Source organism: Heteronotia binoei, chromosome 1, assembly GCF_032191835.1.
Source record: "Heteronotia binoei isolate CCM8104 ecotype False Entrance Well chromosome 1, APGP_CSIRO_Hbin_v1, whole genome shotgun sequence".
NCBI classification, from domain to species: domain Eukaryota; kingdom Metazoa; phylum Chordata; class Lepidosauria; order Squamata; family Gekkonidae; genus Heteronotia; species Heteronotia binoei.
Window position 1 is genome coordinate 107,123,690 of NC_083223.1, and position 17,858 is coordinate 107,141,547.

Here is a 17,858-nt window from a genome sequence, read left to right on the forward strand (position 1 = left end):
TCACAAAGACACACGTAATTTTGATATATAACACTATATATAGTAGGGTTCATATACTTGAAGACACCCTGCATATTCCCTCACTCTGCATATTCCTGTCGTTCAGCTTCTCTTTTCCTAACCAAGTTTTTTTTTACTGACACCCCCCTACTTCCGGTTTGTTCTGCAACTGCATAAACTCCGGCTCTTTCACTTCTCTGTTGTGTCTGTCCTAATCTGGATGGCTCAGGCCAGCCCAATCTCATGAGACCTCAAAAGCTAAGCAGGGTTGGCCCTGCTTAGTATTTGGATGGTTGCTACACAGAAGCAGGCAATGGCAAACCACTTCTGAACAACTCTTGTCTTTAAAACCCCATGGGGGATCATGATAGGTTGGCTGCAACTTGTTGGCACTTTCCATCACCACTATTTGTAGAACAGCCTCCCAAAAGAGGCCAGGGCATTTCAAAATGCACTTTCCATCACCACTATTTGTAGAACAGCCTCCCAAAAGAGGCCAGGCTTTTCAGCAGGGCTGTAAAATAAGAGATATTCTGTAAAGCAGTTTTGAGTCTAGACAAAAATGAAAATGCTTTCTAGCTGTAGTTTGAATTATTTTATATTACTGGTGTTTTTTCTACAGTTGTTACCAGTCCTGAATACTGGTTCATCAAGAGAAAGGCAGGTCTATCAATATGTTTCTGAACTATAACATACAGAATATCATACAGTCGCAAAATGAAACTAGAGGCAGAATTGGAGGGGGGGGGGTTGCTATAAACCCTTCTCTACAACAGTATTCTCTACAAACCTTTCTCTACAACAACACTGTCAAAGCAAAGCTGAGGGAGGGAGAGTGGCGTGGGAGACTGAAACTGCCCTATAAAAGTCCCCACTCCACTTCACTGTCATGTCCGTGAATGGAAGAGGACTCACCAGGGGTAGGTATTTAGCCTAGCTTGGCCTCACCCACCACACAAATGGGCTTGGGCATTTTGCAGCCCAGCCCACCATAAGCTGCCATGTAAGCCTGGCTAGACTTTTCTGTCAGGAATACAGAAGGAAGGAAAGCTTAAGACAAGGGATAAATAAAGGTAGGTTGGCTAGTGAGTAGGAAGGAGAAGGAAGCAGGAAAAGTGGGAAAAGACATGCAGGTTTGTCAGGGAAGGAAAAGAGGAAATAGAAGGGGAGCGGATACAGGAAAAATGAGGACCCCTTCAAAAAGTCATTCTAGGTCCTCCTACATCAATAAATTTAAAAAGTCACTGGTGAAATTATATAAAGGCTACATTCTATTATAGACAACGATGATTGCTAAGAGATACTCCATTGTTAGAGTGATGGCTTGCTGATAATCCAGGATGATCAACTGGTATTTCATCAAAAGCTACTAATGACAATGTCCTGCTCATGAGTTGGAACTCTCTCCATGTTTTAGGTGGCAATACCCACCAGAGTAAGGAAAATCTGACACCCGCCAGCTAGTGGAAAGGGTCAGAAAAAATGCTTAGAGTCAGGCTGCATTTTCATTTAGAAAAGAAGTCAGGCAAAAACTGAGCAGAAAAATTCTAGCTGGTTGAAATGGAGGTGAAGAAGTCCTCTTTGGAAATCTGATACGGGGTTAGCATATCTGTGACTTTCTTAAGGATTGCCTGTCTGCTTTCCATTTATGTTTTATCTGTATATTTATAAATAAAACCAATATTACGAAGGTATTATTAAGCCTCTATTACACCTCTTATCTAATAGAAACTAAACCCTATAACCTTGCCTTTGGAACTTCCCGCTACTTGGAGAAGAGGGAAACACATCAATACTCACTCAATGCTAAACTTGAACCATAAAAATCATAGGGGATGATTTTAGATTGGAGTGTGTGTGTGCTGCAAGCAGAAAAGTTTTTTCATGTAGCCATTTCTAGGGTTATTACCATGATCAAAATAACTACAGCTGTTTTCTTTTAAAAACTGAACACCATAAAATACAAGTTCAATTACTGTAATCTTATTACAAATTACAGTTTTCTTTCTTTAAAATACCCATTTTCTCTATATAGCTTTCTCTTTTTCAAACAGTGTGTGCCCCTAAAGTATATACAACTGTGTTAGCTTCTGGTAGATTACAACAAAGAGAATAAAAATTCAGTGAAAAATATTTCTGATGCCAACTGGTATGTGTCTCATTGTTTCCAAGCAAGATATATAAGCATTGTATAAGCTTTTCCTCATTCACAGTTCAATGGGGCAGGGGGGCTAAAGTCCCAGTGGTCCACAAATGGCCACTTAATCGGAATGGATTGGTAGAGGAGCAAAAGGGTGGAGGGATACTTTAAGTGATCACTAAACTACCCACAACGTTTTTCAATGTTTGCTTTTGGCATGCAAAAGCCAATATTCCAGATGGATCTCGGTTTCCATATTTCACTCTCACTTTACATTCTTGACCAGTGTAGTAGAAGGAGAATGAGCTAGCCAAGATCAGCATGTAAAGAACTGAGCATTTCTAACTTGAGACATATTTCCTAAGGAATGCCTATTGTATTTTTAAGGCTTCAGAATTCAGCGCATTTCACCCCTGCAAACAATACAATATAATACCCACATTTCTGTCAGTTCCCTTTAGGTGCAGCTGACCTAATTCATTCTGTTCCATTGGCCATTCTAGCATGGGTTAACATACATTAGAATGAAACAAACTGCCAAACTGTTGGCTGGAAAAATTAGATTAGTCATTTTAAGTCTTAATGTCATTGAATGTTACTGAATGTCTTTTGAATTGAGTGTTGCTTAACAATATCATGTAAGCTGCCTTGAGCCCACTCGCGTCATAGGGCAGGATATAAACCATAAATAAATTAATATAATATAATAGCATGTTAAAGTAGATGTTGAGCTGATATAATTTAGTACACCTTCCAGGGATGTCTGGGGTGTGTGGCTTATGGAAAGAGTTATGCAAATGAATTGTGCTAATGAGCTCTAGCACCTCTTTTGCAAAATGATCCCTGCTCTCACTCCTTTCCCCCCTCATTTTTCTACCTCCCTTCTGCTCTTTCTCTCATTCTTTCTTTGTATCTTTATATTTCTTTTTATTTCATTCTGGCTGTGACCACACACACACTAAATAATGCACTTTCAATTAGGGTTGCCAGGTCCAATTCAAGAAATATCTAGGGACTTTGGGCATGGGGTCAGAAGACTTTGGAGGTGGAGCCAGGAGGCATCAGGGTGGAGCCAGCAGGCATCAGGATGGTGCCAGGAGCAAAGATGTGACAACAAGCATAATTGAACTGCAAAGGGAGTTCTGGCTATCACATTTAAAGGGACCGCACACCTTTTAAATGCCTTCCCTCCATTGGAAATAATGAAAGGGGCACCTTTTGCGGGGCTCAGGGAATTGGATCCCTTGGTTGAATCTTTTTGAAACACTTTTTTGAGGAGAGGCACCAGATGCTATGCTGCAAATTTGGTGCCTCTACCTCAAAAAACAACTCCCCTAGAGCCTCAGATACCCACAGATCAATTCTCCATTACACACTATGGGAATTGGTCTCTATAAGGAATAATGGAGTACTCAGTAGACATTTCCCTCCCCCCCCATACTTTCTGATGACCCTGAAGCGGGGGGAGGGCCTCCAAACTGGGGGATCCCTGCAGATTGACAACTCTACTTTCAATCCACTTCCAGTGAACTTTCTAACTGGATTTTACTGTGTGAACTGGCAAAATCCAGATGGAAAGTGCTTTGAAACTGGATTGAAACTGCATTATTTAGCATGTGTGACTGCAGCCTCTGTCTGTCTGCCTTCCTTCCTTCCATTTCTCTTTGGCTGGTTCTACACTTGGCAGAAAATCCTGTCTGTGCGTATTTAAAAGTAATTGTTTACATTGCATATCGCTGTCACTTCTGTCTTGCTTTGCAATTTCTTAAGTGTTCTACATTTATTTTTTTGAATGTGCAACAAAAGCATTTTAAACCTGCAGTTGCCTTGTTAGAAGCCTGCCTTCCACTGCCTCTCACTTGCAGGTGGGGGGGAGAGCGAAAGGGAGCCTTCAAAAGGCTTCCTGCCTCTTAAAGCAAGCAGCCCACTGTAGCCTAATTTGAATAGAAAAAGTGAAGACTATTTGCAGGTGGAAATGGGGCTTGAGTATAGTGAATACAGAGAGCTGTTTATCTGCTCTCATGAACTGCCCCTCCCCCTATTGTGATGGAACATTCCTTTTCTGTTGAAGAGATATAACCGTTTTCTGTCAGAGTTTGCTTCCATGTATATAGTTATTAAACGTTGTTCAATGTTACTTAAGCAAGTATGTGTGCCACATGATATTAATTCACACTAGATTCAACCACAGACTGCACTGTAAGTGAAGAGGTGGAATACTGCCCCATAAGGAGGATTTTCTGGAATATTTATAAATATAAGTACCTCACCTCCCAAACAGTAGGGGCAGGGGGAGCGTACTGGGCAAGTGCAGCTTTGGCGGGCAGTGTTCGTTGGAGGTGGCAAAACGGTGGCAGCATTGTTTTGGGGCAGGGAGATGGACTGAGGAAAGGCAGTAGTAATCAGTAAGACTCCAGGAGAAGCTCTCAGCAGAGGTCAGAGGCTGACTGATGGGGTTCTAGCCTGACAGGGCCAGCAGTGGGCAGGTCACAGCAAGGCTACCCAATGACAGGGGGGAGTGGTGACAGACAGAGTCCAAGGCCACTCCTGTGGTAGTCACAACTTCCAATAAAACTGAGGATCGAGCCACCCATAAGGCTTTTATTATATCTATGATATTTTGTTTTAGACATTTTCTCCATATGATGACGACGATGATACTGGATTTATATCCCACCCTTCACTCTGAATCTCAGAGTTTCAGAGCAGTCACAATCTCCTTTACCTTCGCCCCCTACAACAAACACCCTGTGAGGTAGGTGGGGCTGAGAGAGCTCTCACAGAAGCTGCCCTTTCAAGGACAATTGCTGCAAGAGCTATGACTGACCCAAGGCCATTCCAGCATAAAAACATAAGAGAAGCAATGTTGGATCAGGCCAATGGTCCATCCAGTCCAACACTCTGTGTCACACAGTGGCCAAAAAAATTATACACACACACACACACACACACTGTGGCTAATAGCCACTGATGGACCTCTGCTCCATATTTTTATCTAACCCCCTCTTGAAGCTGGCTATGCTTGTAGCCGCCGCCACCTCCTGCGGCAGTGAATTCCACATGTTAATCACCCTTTGGGTGAAGAAGTACCTCCTTTTATCCGTTTTAACCCGACTGCTCAGCAATTTCATTGAATGCCCACGAGTTCTTGTATTGTGAGAAAGGGAGAAAAGTACTTCTTTCTCTACCGTCTCCATCCCATGCATAATCTTGTAAACCTCTATCATGTCACCCCGCAGTCGATGTTTCTCCAAGCTAAAGAGCCCCAAGCGTTTTAACCTTTCTTCATAGGGAAAGTGTTCCAAACCTTTAATCATTCTAGTTGCCCTTTTCTGCACTTTTTCCAATGCTATATCCTTTTTGAGGTGCAGTGACCAGAATTGTACACAGTATTCCAAATAAGACCGCACCATTGATTTATACAGGGGCATTATGATACTGGCTGACTTGTTTACAATTCCCTTCCTAATAATTCCCACCATGGCGTTGGCCTTTTTTATTGCAACTGCACACTGTCTTGACATTTTCAATGAGTTATCTACCATGAACCCAAGATCTCTCTCTTGGTCAGTCTCTGTCAGTTCACACCCCATCAACTTGTATTTGTAGCTGGGATTTTTGGCCCCAATGTGCATTACTTTGCACTTGGCCACACTGAACCTCATCTGCCACGTTGACGCCCACTCACCCAGCCTCAACAGATCCCTTTGGAGTGCCTCACAATCCTCTCTGGTTCTCACCACCCTGAACAATTTAGTGTCATCTGCAAACTTGGCCACTTCACTGCTTACTGCCAACTCCAAATCAGCAGCTGAAAATGGAGGAGTGAGGAATCAAACTTGGTTCTCCCAGATAAGAGTCCGCAAATTTAACCACTACACCAAATTGTATATAGTAATTCAATAAACTAGTATTCTCTTAAGGAACTTCAAATTCAAAATGTACAGTTTTCAGAATTTTAAATTTGCCCAATAACTGATTTTTGTACCTTTCTCTTATTATTCACATTAAGGCAGAGCAGCAAAATTAGAGAAGTCACTCAATTAGCAAAAGACAGTTCCTGTATTTTAACAATATTTAAAATTGATTTGAAACACTAAGGTTTCTTATATATCAAAAGTGGTATTTATTAATTTAGCACTTAAATCTTGACTGGGTATTTGGGAAAGCAAGGTCTCCACTGGCAAAGTAGCTGTTGGCACATACTGCTGCAAGTTTTGCTTTCACAAGGGAAGGGCGAGACATCAGCCTCCCTTCCGTCCCTGGCAGTTCAAACACTGCTTACATTGTTTTGCAGTTTCCATGAGAAAACAAATCTCAAGGAACTAATTTAGTTGAGACCTTTTTCATATTTAGGCAACAACTGCTGACAATGGCAAGTCGTATAGTGGCCCCCTTGCATATTTATTCCAGGAGAAGGAAAAAAAGAAAATATGGACAAAACACAGGAATAAAATGCCAACGCCCCAGCTCATTGTCATGCTAGAGCAACAAGGAGGCACAAAGCCCATTACATAAGCCTGCCTCCTATTCACAGTATAGTACACCAATCTGGTCCTAGCATTGTACCAGTTCCATTCACACACCAGCCATTAAGTCCTGCCTCCTGACCTGGAATCACCATCAAAACAGGGGCCAGATTCTGGGCAGCAAGTTAGAGCCGCAAATGAGAAAAGACAAAGAGGAAGCAGTCTTGCACTTTATCCACCATATCCTGTAAATGCACTATAATGATGTAAGGAACGGAAAAGCATCAATTCCCCCCTTACCTGAGGTTGGAACAATGCTTCTGAAGAGTGAGAGGATCCTGAAAATCAAAGGATTTTCTTCTAGTTCTTAAATCTAAGAAACAGATCTAAGAAATCTTTGAAATAGCAGGACTGTGTACACTCTAGGGGTGGGCAAGAACTGGAAAAATAGAGGTTCATGGATTTCATGAACCTCCAAACCACAAACTTCTCCATAGAACAGATTGATTCATGCTTTGGGAAGTTTGTTGGGCCACAGCCCCACGCAGGAGCTCTGAAGGCATGTAAATGCTGGCCTATGGCCCAAGCCAAGTGAGCTCTGAAGGCATTTAAATGCATCAATGCCTTTGGAGCTCACTCTGGTCAGGCCGTCGGACATGGATGTAAGCTCCAAAGATATTTAAATGCTTTCAGAGCCTATATGAACCCTCCCACAAACCTTACAAACCGCCATGAAAACATGGAGGTTCATGGACAGATCGTGGGAGCCAACCCGCTGGTTGTGCTCTAACTGCGGTTCACATTTGTCAGTTCATGCCCATCCGTAGTACACACAGATGCTGAAACCCACTTGCTGCTGCAATTTCAATATTATAAAGCATTCTACATTAAAGCTGGAGTATAAATGATGATCAATCTGGTATTTTTATTTATCCATATTTAACGAACCATGTCCCATAAGAGAAAGGTATTTCACTGGAAGGTTGAGCAACTCTCCCAGTCCTTAACTTGTAATTTCTGTTTCTCCACTTCCAAATGTTCATGCTGCAAGACTGTACAGATACAGATAAAGAACACCACATTTCTCAGGGTGCAACATACACATATGCTTACATAAAACTGTGGGAAATTAGAAGGTCAAGCGACAAAGTCCTTTATAGGTAACCTGAATAAGTATCAGGCTCGCAATTCGCATAAACTATAGTTCTATTTGGTCAGAAGCATTTAATATGGCAGGCTCCGGTAAAATAAGTACAAGACAATAAGATTGAATACTAAGCTTGATTTGGAATCTCACCATCTGTTCATTCATTTGTCATTTGTGAGTAGGGACTTGACACTCTTTCAGGGTTCCCTGTAGAGTAATCATTTTGTATTCCTAATCTACTTGCATTATTTATTTATTACAAGGCCTTCTAAGACATAGTATGTTGCTGTTGAAATTAGTTTTCTAATAAAAATTGCTGCCATTAATTGGACATATGAATCCTGCTGTAGCTCATGGTGCTACATTCATGGTACTGGAAGAATTGTCAACGGGAAAACAAACTATTCAGGGGCTATTAGACAATTTTAGAGGATGTATTTTATAGCCCAAGGTGCAGCTGCATTTCTGTCCAAAAAAAGTGAAAAATTATATAATTTTTTTTATCTTCTCCCTTCTCAAACCCTAGTGACTTAAAATGATTCCGTGCACAATAATTTATTTTAACTTAACTAAGAGGACAATCTTCCCCTAAGCACTTATGGAATCTTTGAATTGGAAAGGGGGAAAAAACTCTCTAAAGATTCCGACAGTCTTTGGTGCCCTTTAAATATAAGAACATAAGAAGAGCCCAGATGGATTAATCCATCTAGTCCAGCATCCTATCTTACAAAATGGCCAACCAGCTTCTCTGGAGGGCAAACAACAGGGCCTAGAGGTCAAGGCCTTCCCCTGATGTTGCTTCTTGGCACTGGGACTCAGGGGCTTAGTGCCTCTGAACATGGAAATTCCCCTCAGTTACCATGGCTAGTAGCTATTTTTAAATTTATCCTCCATTAATCTAATCCTATTTTAAAGCTGTTTATCAATACATCCTCTGGCAGTTAATTCTACATTTAAATTACTCTCTGTGGAAAGTAGTACTCCCTTTTGTCTGTCCTGAACCTATTGCCCATCATCTTAATTAGATGTCCTCACGTTCTAGTACTTTAGGAGAGGGAGAAAATTTTCTCTTTGTCAACTCTCTCCACCTCATGCATAACTTTACAAACCTCTATCATGTCCCCAGTTAGTCATCTCTTTTCCAAACTGAAAGGTCCCAGACTCTTCAGCCTTTCCTCATGGGAAAAATGCTCCACTCCTAATCATCTTGGCTGCCCTCCTCTGTACTTTTACCAGCTCTCAATGTCCTTTTGAGATATGGTGACCAGAACTGTACACAGTATTCCAAATGAGCCAGCACCATAGTTCTAGACAGGGTATTAAAATATTGGCCATTTTATTCTCAAACCCTTTCCTAATTATCCCTAACATACAGTTTGCCTTCTTCATTGCTGCAGCACACTGGGTTGACACTTTCATTGAGCTATCCACTATGACCCCCAAAATCTTTTTCCCTCTGAATCTCAGCAAGTTCAGACCACATTAGTCTACACCTGAAGTTGAGATTTTTTTGTCCCAACTCTAGAGAAAATGTTTTACAAGAAAAATAAGGAAATTCTCCAAAAGACTGCATCACTTTTGACCACCAATTAAAATCTTGAAAAATATATGTACTCATTCCTCTTGATCTGCAAACAGCATAAACATTTTTCTGTTGGGAAGAGGGGGAAAGTGTGAAAATTCTTAATAAACTGAATTTCTCATACAAGAATATTCCTTAGAATAGCTAATCCTTGCTAATATATTAAGGTAAACTGGGCATATAGCACTTTGTTAGAGGAAAGAAAAGTTAGCTGTGTAAAGATACTATACTATGAGACAAAAAATATACATGATTAAATTATATAACTAAATCTAATGAAATTTAAAAAGAGATAAAGAAAAATCTGAGGTTAGTTTAACCTTTCATACTTTCAGATGCTCAGACAATGCAATTTCCTTTTCTTACAGATTTGCAACTGTCATGATTTACCAGGATGTTCAATTATGTTTTTTGCCATCACTCACAGACGTTCTGCATTCTCAGCATTGGAATGGAGAACACATGGCTAAGTAACAGCTTGGAAAAAAGTCTTCCTGAAAAAGCCTACCCAGATTGCATCATAAATTATGCTGCATCCTAATATTCCCTCAAAAGGAGGCCAATGCAAAGCCTATTCAAGTGTTGACCAAAAGGGAATCAAATTCAGAGTTCCTGGTTTTGCCTCCAAGCATTTTCATTTTTCCTTGAAAACTAACTTTATGCAAGAATATCAATCAGAAAACAGCAAAATGATTTAGCGTAACACAAGAGAACAATGTAGATATGTGCCATCAGTAGAAGTGATTTATTTTATTCTTGCTGGAAGTATAAACAAGACACACAAAAAAGAACTGGCAAACTAGGAGATTAAACAAGATTCCAAACTAGAACCACATAGTGTCCCAGACCTTCAGTCAATTCAAGAAGGGTGCATTGCATCTTGTCTTAAAGGAACATGATGAAATTAATCTGAACTGGAACAGTCTTCATAGCCAAGTGGTCATCTGATCACTTCATCACTTGTTTAGCTCACCAGTCAGTGCATGATGAAATGAACAAAATGTTTCAGTTCTCTGGTGATGAAGCAACTAGTATCCCTAAAGGCCAACTGTCACAAGATATTCTGTACTTTGAAGCAGATACCTGTTTACAACTATATACATACCATGCAAGAGGCTTGCAACAATTCCCTTTAAAATAAATCATATGTCCAAGTATTTCCTGTTCACTGTTAATTTAAAAGTGGAAGAAATCACTTGAGTTGAGGCAGCACAGCTATATTTTGTATCTCAGTACACATACATACCCAATTTCTAAGTGTTTGATCTGATACCTTACTCTATTCTCCCAAGGAGCACTTCCACCCATATGAGATACTTGCATGTCCCTTTCCCACAAGGCTCTGTGCAGACCCCATACTGTTCCCAAGAGTCCACCACCAATCACAAAATTTCAGGGATCACAGCATTCCTCAGCTGGAAGGGAAAGGTGGAAAAATTCCATTCTGCAAGCTCAGAATCCAGCCCATGATTAGAGATCCTGAATCAGCAATGAAATAATCGAACAGCCAGCTGATCTCTGCAGCCAGATACAATAATGAATCACACCCAATTAATAACAGATATCTCCTTTGATACAGAATGCGGCAGGATTTATTTTAAGTTGGCCCTCTTTATGATCTTAACCATACTCTTTATGAAAGTAGCCATACTCTTTATGGAATGGACAACAAGAGTTCTGAGCTATTCAGCACTGTTCATAGCAATCATATTGCTCTCCGAGAAAAGCATAAGTGGGTCAATGTGTGTAAGTTCATAGCTGTCTCAGAACAGGAATCTCCTTATTTGGTATGATCCTTATATGGTATGGCAGGAAGCAAGAGAACTAGCCATTTGTATAAGTAGGTTAAAGGTAAGAGTGAACTGAGGGCAATGTTTTGATTTGGCAAGTGTTATTGTTTATTTTAAAATGCAGCTGGAAGTTTTCTGGATTCATAACATTAGATGAAATAGAGATAAGTGATAAAGCTTTCACTTGGGCCCGAAAGATTCTACAAACCCTAATGATAAAGCTTTCCTTTAAAAGCCCTGCACTTTTGAGCAGAAGGGGCTGGATGGCATGAGAGACAAGTACCTCCATGCTGCTCAGCTCAGAAATTAACAAACCTTTGTTAATTTAAGCCTGATCTGAATAGAGACAGGAGATTATCCCTAGGCTGATCAAGTCAAACAAATGGGACTTGGGACTTATATTTTAAATGGAAAAATGTGACTAACAGGGCTTTCCTTTAAAAGCCCTGCACTTTTGAGCAGAAGGGGCTGGATGGCATGAGAGACAGGTACCTCCATGCTGCTCAGCTCAGAAATTAACAAACCTTTGTTAATTTAAGCCTGATCTGAATAGAGACAGGAGATTATCCCTAGGCTGATCAAGTCAAACAAATGGGACTTGGGATTTATATTTTAAATGAAAAAATGTGACTAACAGGGTGAAGTCCCTGTTGGGACTTATATTTTTCATAATGCTCTCTGCTTTATTGTAGAGCTATGCTTTATGCTTGACTGAATTCTAACTGTGTAACTGTTTTGTGAAAGTTATTTAAACTGTTTTCTGTTTTGCTTTTCTATCCATATATTTTAAGCCTTCTGTCTAAAGGAGAAACAAGAGCCCCGTGGTGCAGAGTGTTAAAGCTGCAATACTGCAGTCCTAAGCTCTGCTCACAACCTGAGTTCGATCCCCGGCGGTAGCTGGGTTTTCAGGTAGCTGTTTCGAGGTTGACTCAGGCTTCCATCCTTCCGATGTCGGTAAAATGAGTACCAAGTTTGCTGGGGGGAAAGTGTAGATGACTGGGGAAGGCAATGGCAAACCACCCTGTTAAAAAAGTCTGCCGTGAAAATGTTGTGAAAGCAACATCACCCCAGAGTCAGAAACGACTGGTGCTTGCACAGGGGACCTTTCCTTTTCCTAAAGAAGAAACTTGGAGTCTAATAAACTGTTTTGCTTTTCTAAACTTGGAGTCTAATAAAGTTTATCTATGAGGTCTTAAAACTTACCAGTGAGTATGTATTAGCCTTCTGATAATTGCAGGTTGTTTTGGTAACTGCAGATTTTGTTTTTGGGTTTATGTTGCTGGGTAACAAATAAAAATCCCCCAAAACCCATATTCCATTGGTTTTCTCTTTAAAAACATTCAAGCAAGAAAGTGCCACAAGGTTCCATTATAAAACTACTTTTACAATCACAAATTGTTTCCCGGAATCAAACTCAAACTTTGATATCCCATTTTCTTTCAATGACTATAGAATTCATCCTTCTCTCTTTTTTTATTTTAGAATGCTTACCTTACTCCCCCCCTTCCTGCAGTCTACTTTTTCTAACATCAATTTATTTAAGTTTCCCCCTGTACATCATATATTCAAAATCAATTCTTCTCTTCAGGTTCCTTTTTTTGTTTGTTTGCATAATTCTGAAACATTATGACCAAATAAGACAAGAATGTGACCAAATAAGACAAATAATACAGAGGAATCCTGACCAAAGTAGGAATGATGTATACTTCCTATGATAGCACTGTTAATACAGCTTTATAAGACTTCCTTGTATTTGGTTAACAGCTTAATTTTCCTATTCTTCTGATAACCTTTTTCTCAGTGGCTAAATAGCCTGTTTAAAAATAATTTTGTTTAAAGTTCTTTGAAGACTGGTAATAATATTAAATAGTGACAGCTGGAGTTTTTAATGGAAAGTATGGGGACAGCATTACACTGGGACAATTCACTAGATAAGAATCTACAGGGAACTGAAAAAACAATGCCTTCCCCTTCAGCTTCCCAAGCAGTACAGCAAAACCTGTAAAGCAAACTACTGCTATCAATTTTACATGGTTTCTTCCCCAAATTGAATTTTTAGTGATTTTGTAGGATACTATGAAATGGAAAAAAGCAAGAAGCAATCACGGAGTTGTCTCATGATCATTTATTTTGGAGACCTAGTATATTTAAATGTATAATTGCCTTTATTTCCCTCAAAATATCTAAGAATTACTGAACAAAGTTCAGTTTCAACTCTGAGAAACTCACAGTGCAATCCTAAACTGAATTACACTTCTAAATCCACTGAAGTCAACAGGCTTCAAAAGGTATAACTCAGGGGTGTCAAGTGTCTGTCCTGCGGGGTCAAAACGGCCCACCTAGGGTTTCAATCAGGCCCACAGGGTTCTCTTCTCACCCCTCCTCCCCTCACCTTTTGAGGCTCTGAGGCTGCCAGTGTCCCAGCTCCTTCTTCCTTCTCTATGCAAAGGCTAAAGTAGAAAGCAAAGTTGCAAAGAAAATGCGGAATGGATTTTCATTCAGGCCTCTGGGCACAGCAGACCTGAATGGAAAATCCACTCCATGTTTTTCTTGCAACTTTGTCTATGTGTTTCAATCGAATGGAACTCAGTTTAACTTCCCAGTGTTCCTATGGCCAGCTGAAGCTTCCTGGAGTTGTGTCCTTGCAAATCAAGTGTTGATGCTGTGAGTCAGTTTTGTGTCTGCTCAATGGACATGAGAACTAGTGCCTATTGAGTAACTTGGGGACCCACAGCCAAAGGGGGATATTACACTGGAGAGCCATTGCTAATCTGAGTAGACTGGGGAGGGGGGGAAAGAAGCTTGCAATGCCCTGCCATTTAATGTTTTCCCAGGCTGAGAGCATTTTATTTTTTTTAGTTCTGCTGTGATCCTTGTGCTTTTATTTGATGTCTTATTTTTAAAATTGCATTGCAAAATTCTACTATTCCCCCACCTTTCCATTTTAAACACAATATTGCAAGAGTTTTAAGCATGTCTGTATTTTAAGTTAAAAATTATATCTTTAATTGTGTTGGCCTGTGTCCTCTATAAAGTTTATGTCGCTGCTATCTGGCATTATGTTTTAGGACACGCAGGGCTCAGCCCTGGAAAGTCCCATTTATGCCCTCCTAACAAATGAGTTTGACACTCTGGTATAACTCTTAGGATGGCACAGTCCCTTTCACACCACCAGGAAAACTGACTCTTCATTCAGCAGCTAAGTTTGATCATTCATATTTTACATTACACTCTACCCCTAAATATTTAAGCCTCACTCTTTTTCTCCACTTCCCATAAAAGCAACAATCATTGGTTTTAAGCCCATCTACTCACCTTCTACACTATCAGAACAGGAGGTTCCGATGCCAGTGTCCCCACTGTCAGAAGCTATGCTGTGTCTTCTGATATGGGTACTTCGACTGCTTGATGGGCCGCCTGTGGCTTGCCACAGTGATTCAGTGCCAGGTAACCATCCCGATGAGGAATATTCTGAGCCTGCAAAGAAATTCCAGAGTCAGTCTCATACAATGCAGCAAGAAACAGAATTATGAAGAAAGGTCCTCTCATTTGTATAATTAGGATCTTGTGAACCATTTAATAATCATGGCATAAAATTACAGCAATTACACAAGCCAAACATGGGTTTGTATTTATACAAATTAAAACTATTTACATTTTTAATTTACAGGGTTTTAAAAAAAAATTCTAAATCTTGGTTTTTTTTAAAGAAAAAATATTGTGAGATGAAGCAATAAAAATGGTCAGAATACTACTTGATCCTTTTAGCGGGAGGTGCCAGGGACAAGACCTTCGCATGACCATTTCTACTTGATCCTTTTTTTTTTTTCCCAATTTGATAATTTTATTGCATAATAAAAGAAAAGTACACAAAAAAAAGAAGCAATCAACAAACACAACATACTAACAGACTGACAACATATTAACATCATACTAACTCCTCATTCATACGAGGAGCGGTTGAGGTTATCAAATTATAAGTTCTATTATTCCAAACCAACACCTTTTCCTTTAACCCATTGATATACTGGATTCCACGTTTCATTACATCTCTGGATATTCCCCTCTCTTAATCTAGTAGTTAGAATATCCATTTCTGCGGCCTCTAATAGCTTAATAATAAACTCTTCTCTGTTAGGTATTATAGTTGTATTCCAGTATTTGGCATAGAGAATTCTTGCTATAGTTACAATATGTAGTAACAGTTTCATAATGGGTTTAGAGAGATTACTTGTACAAATACTTAACAGATATAGTTCTGGTACGTGGGGTAAGTCAATTTTCAAAATTTTTTTGATCCAAGTACCAATCAGAGCCCAATATTTTTTTGCCTGGTCACATTGCCACCATATATGGTACATGGTTCCTTTCGTTTTTTTACATTTCCAACATCTGTTACTATACTCCGGGTATATCTTTGCCAATCGTGCCGGAGTGAGGTACCAACGATACACCATTTTGTACAAATTCTCCTTGTACACAGCAGATCTTGTCAATTTGAGATTATGCTTGTTTGACTTTATATTATCAAACGCCTTTAATTTATTTATACAAATTAAAGGCGTTTGATAATATAAAGTCAAACAGCATTACCCAGTCATTTCACTTTTGTTTTTATTTTGCTTACCATCGACTTGAATTGACTGAGCCTTACATATTGCAAAATCCAGTTTGTTTGTTTTTTAATGCATATTGCTTCACCACAAATACTGAGAGGAAGACTTATAAATATGGAATGTGTCATTTAGGATTTTTAAAAGCTGATTCTGTCTAGAACTTTTTTTGTTTGGCTGAAATAATTTACAAGAGCTACGGTTAAAAATGTAAAAAATTTAGTTTACCAAACTCCAAGGTACTGAAAAGTGGTTTTCAACTGTTTCCAATGCAATAGAGTTCTGTTTAAATCGAATACATAAGACTGTTAAGAGGTAGCAAATACAATGGAAAACACAGCAAGTTTAGTAAAAGTCAGACATATTCCAATCTAACACATGCAAGTGAAAGCATTCAAAAACTCCGGTGATTTTTAAAATCAGTACCAGCGTGAAAACTAGTTTTGGGGAAACCTTGCCATGTGCTATATGCTAATTTCACCTAATTTAATAAGGTAGCTGTGTTGGTCAACTGTAGAACAGCTAGATTCAAGTCCAGTAGCACCTCAGAGATTAACACGATATTCAGGGTGCAAGCTTTTGAGAGTCAATGCTCCCTTTGTCAGATACTAATCAGAATGGAGATCCCCAAGACTTTATATCCTAATAAGAATGTGGGAGGAGAGTTGCAAAGAAGGGACATAGGATGCAAAAGTATAATGCACACTGTAATCAGCTTCATTAGAGCAAATGTGAAATGCTATGGGGCAAAAAATTAGCATTTGATGCTAATTTTCTGCCCCTCATTCTGACAAGGAGAACTTTAACTCTCAAAAGCTTATGCTCTAAGGTGCTACTGGGTTGTTGTTGTTTTTTTAAAACCTGTTAAGCTTCACCTAGTAAAGTTTACATGGCTAACATGTTTACCTTGCACAGCCGAGGTCTATCAGCAATGGAATAGGTGAACACTAGCTGAGAAAGTATTCTGCTCCTTGTGCTAAGATCTGAATTTAGATTCCAGATGAGGTTGTGCCTTAAGCCCATATAATTCTCAACAGTGTTTATTTTGCCTTTCTTCATCCCCAATTTCTTAACTGTGTCAAAAGATAACTTGTCTTATTTACATATTAACAACAACAATTTGATTAAAATCACATTTTCTGCTGAGAGAAGAAATGGGAATTCCAGTTCTTCTATATGTAATGTTTTGTTAATGAAGAAGTACAATTAACAACTCTAGTTTATTTTAACAGACAGACAGAAGCAGGATACAAAAAGTACCCTGAAATGTACTTTTTCTATACCAAGCCAATATTAAAGCACATCTGTATTTGCAAACTGCCTTTTCTACTAAAAAAAGTGATTGTCTACACACAATTAGGGTAGAAGCTATATATTTTATGTAACACCACAAAAATTTTTGCATGGATAAATTTACTTCACACAGATTTACAGAAGGCTTAAAAAGCAAACAAAAAGAGCCCCGTGGCGCAGAGTGTTAAAGCTGCAGTACTGCAGCCCTAAGCTGTGCTCACAACCTGAGTTCAATCCCCAGCGGAAGCTGGGTTTTCAGGTAGCCGGTTCGAGGTTGACTAAACCTTCTATCCTTCCAAGGTCGGTAAAATGAGTACCCAGCTTGCTGGGGGCAGGGGAGTGTAGATGACTGGGGAAGGCAATGGCAAACCACCCTGTTAAAAAGTCTGCCGTGAAAACGTTGTGAAAGAAATGTCACTCCAGAGTTGGAAACGACTTTTGCTTGCACAGGGGACCTTTCCTTTTCCTAAAAAGCAAACAGAATATAAATGGATGTTAAAGTATTTTTCAGTTTGCTCAGCAATCAATCCAATATGGTTGATTTTGAAGCTTACCCAGTGCAAATGGAGCAAGTTGTAGGGTAGCCTCTCAAAAGAATCCAAAAGTGGAGCAAATTGTAGGACAACCTCTCAAAGGAGTAGCCTCCCTGCCCCCTCCAAGGCATCTTCACTTTCAGTATGCTACTCTTGTGACAAGCATACTTGTCCAACACTATGTGTCACACAGTGCCCCCCCCCAAAAAAACAAACCCAAGTGCCATCAAGAGTTCCACCAATGGGGCTAGAAGCCCTTCCACTGTGCCCTCCCCAAAAGCACAAGAGTAT

The 17,858-nt window shown here is 39.6% G+C and overlaps 1 protein-coding gene across 2 annotated transcripts in view; it reads right to left on the reverse strand.

Moving 5' to 3' along the window:
• Positions 1–17,858, reverse strand: part of CEP85L (centrosomal protein 85 like) — a 185,272-nt gene that overhangs the window by 151,112 nt on the left and 16,302 nt on the right. For both annotated transcript variants that reach the window (XM_060238619.1, XM_060238626.1), the window contains exon 2: positions 14,444–14,605. In XM_060238619.1, the coding sequence (XP_060094602.1) occupies positions 14,444–14,605 (162 nt within the window). The remainder of the gene's footprint in view (positions 1–14,443; positions 14,606–17,858) is intronic.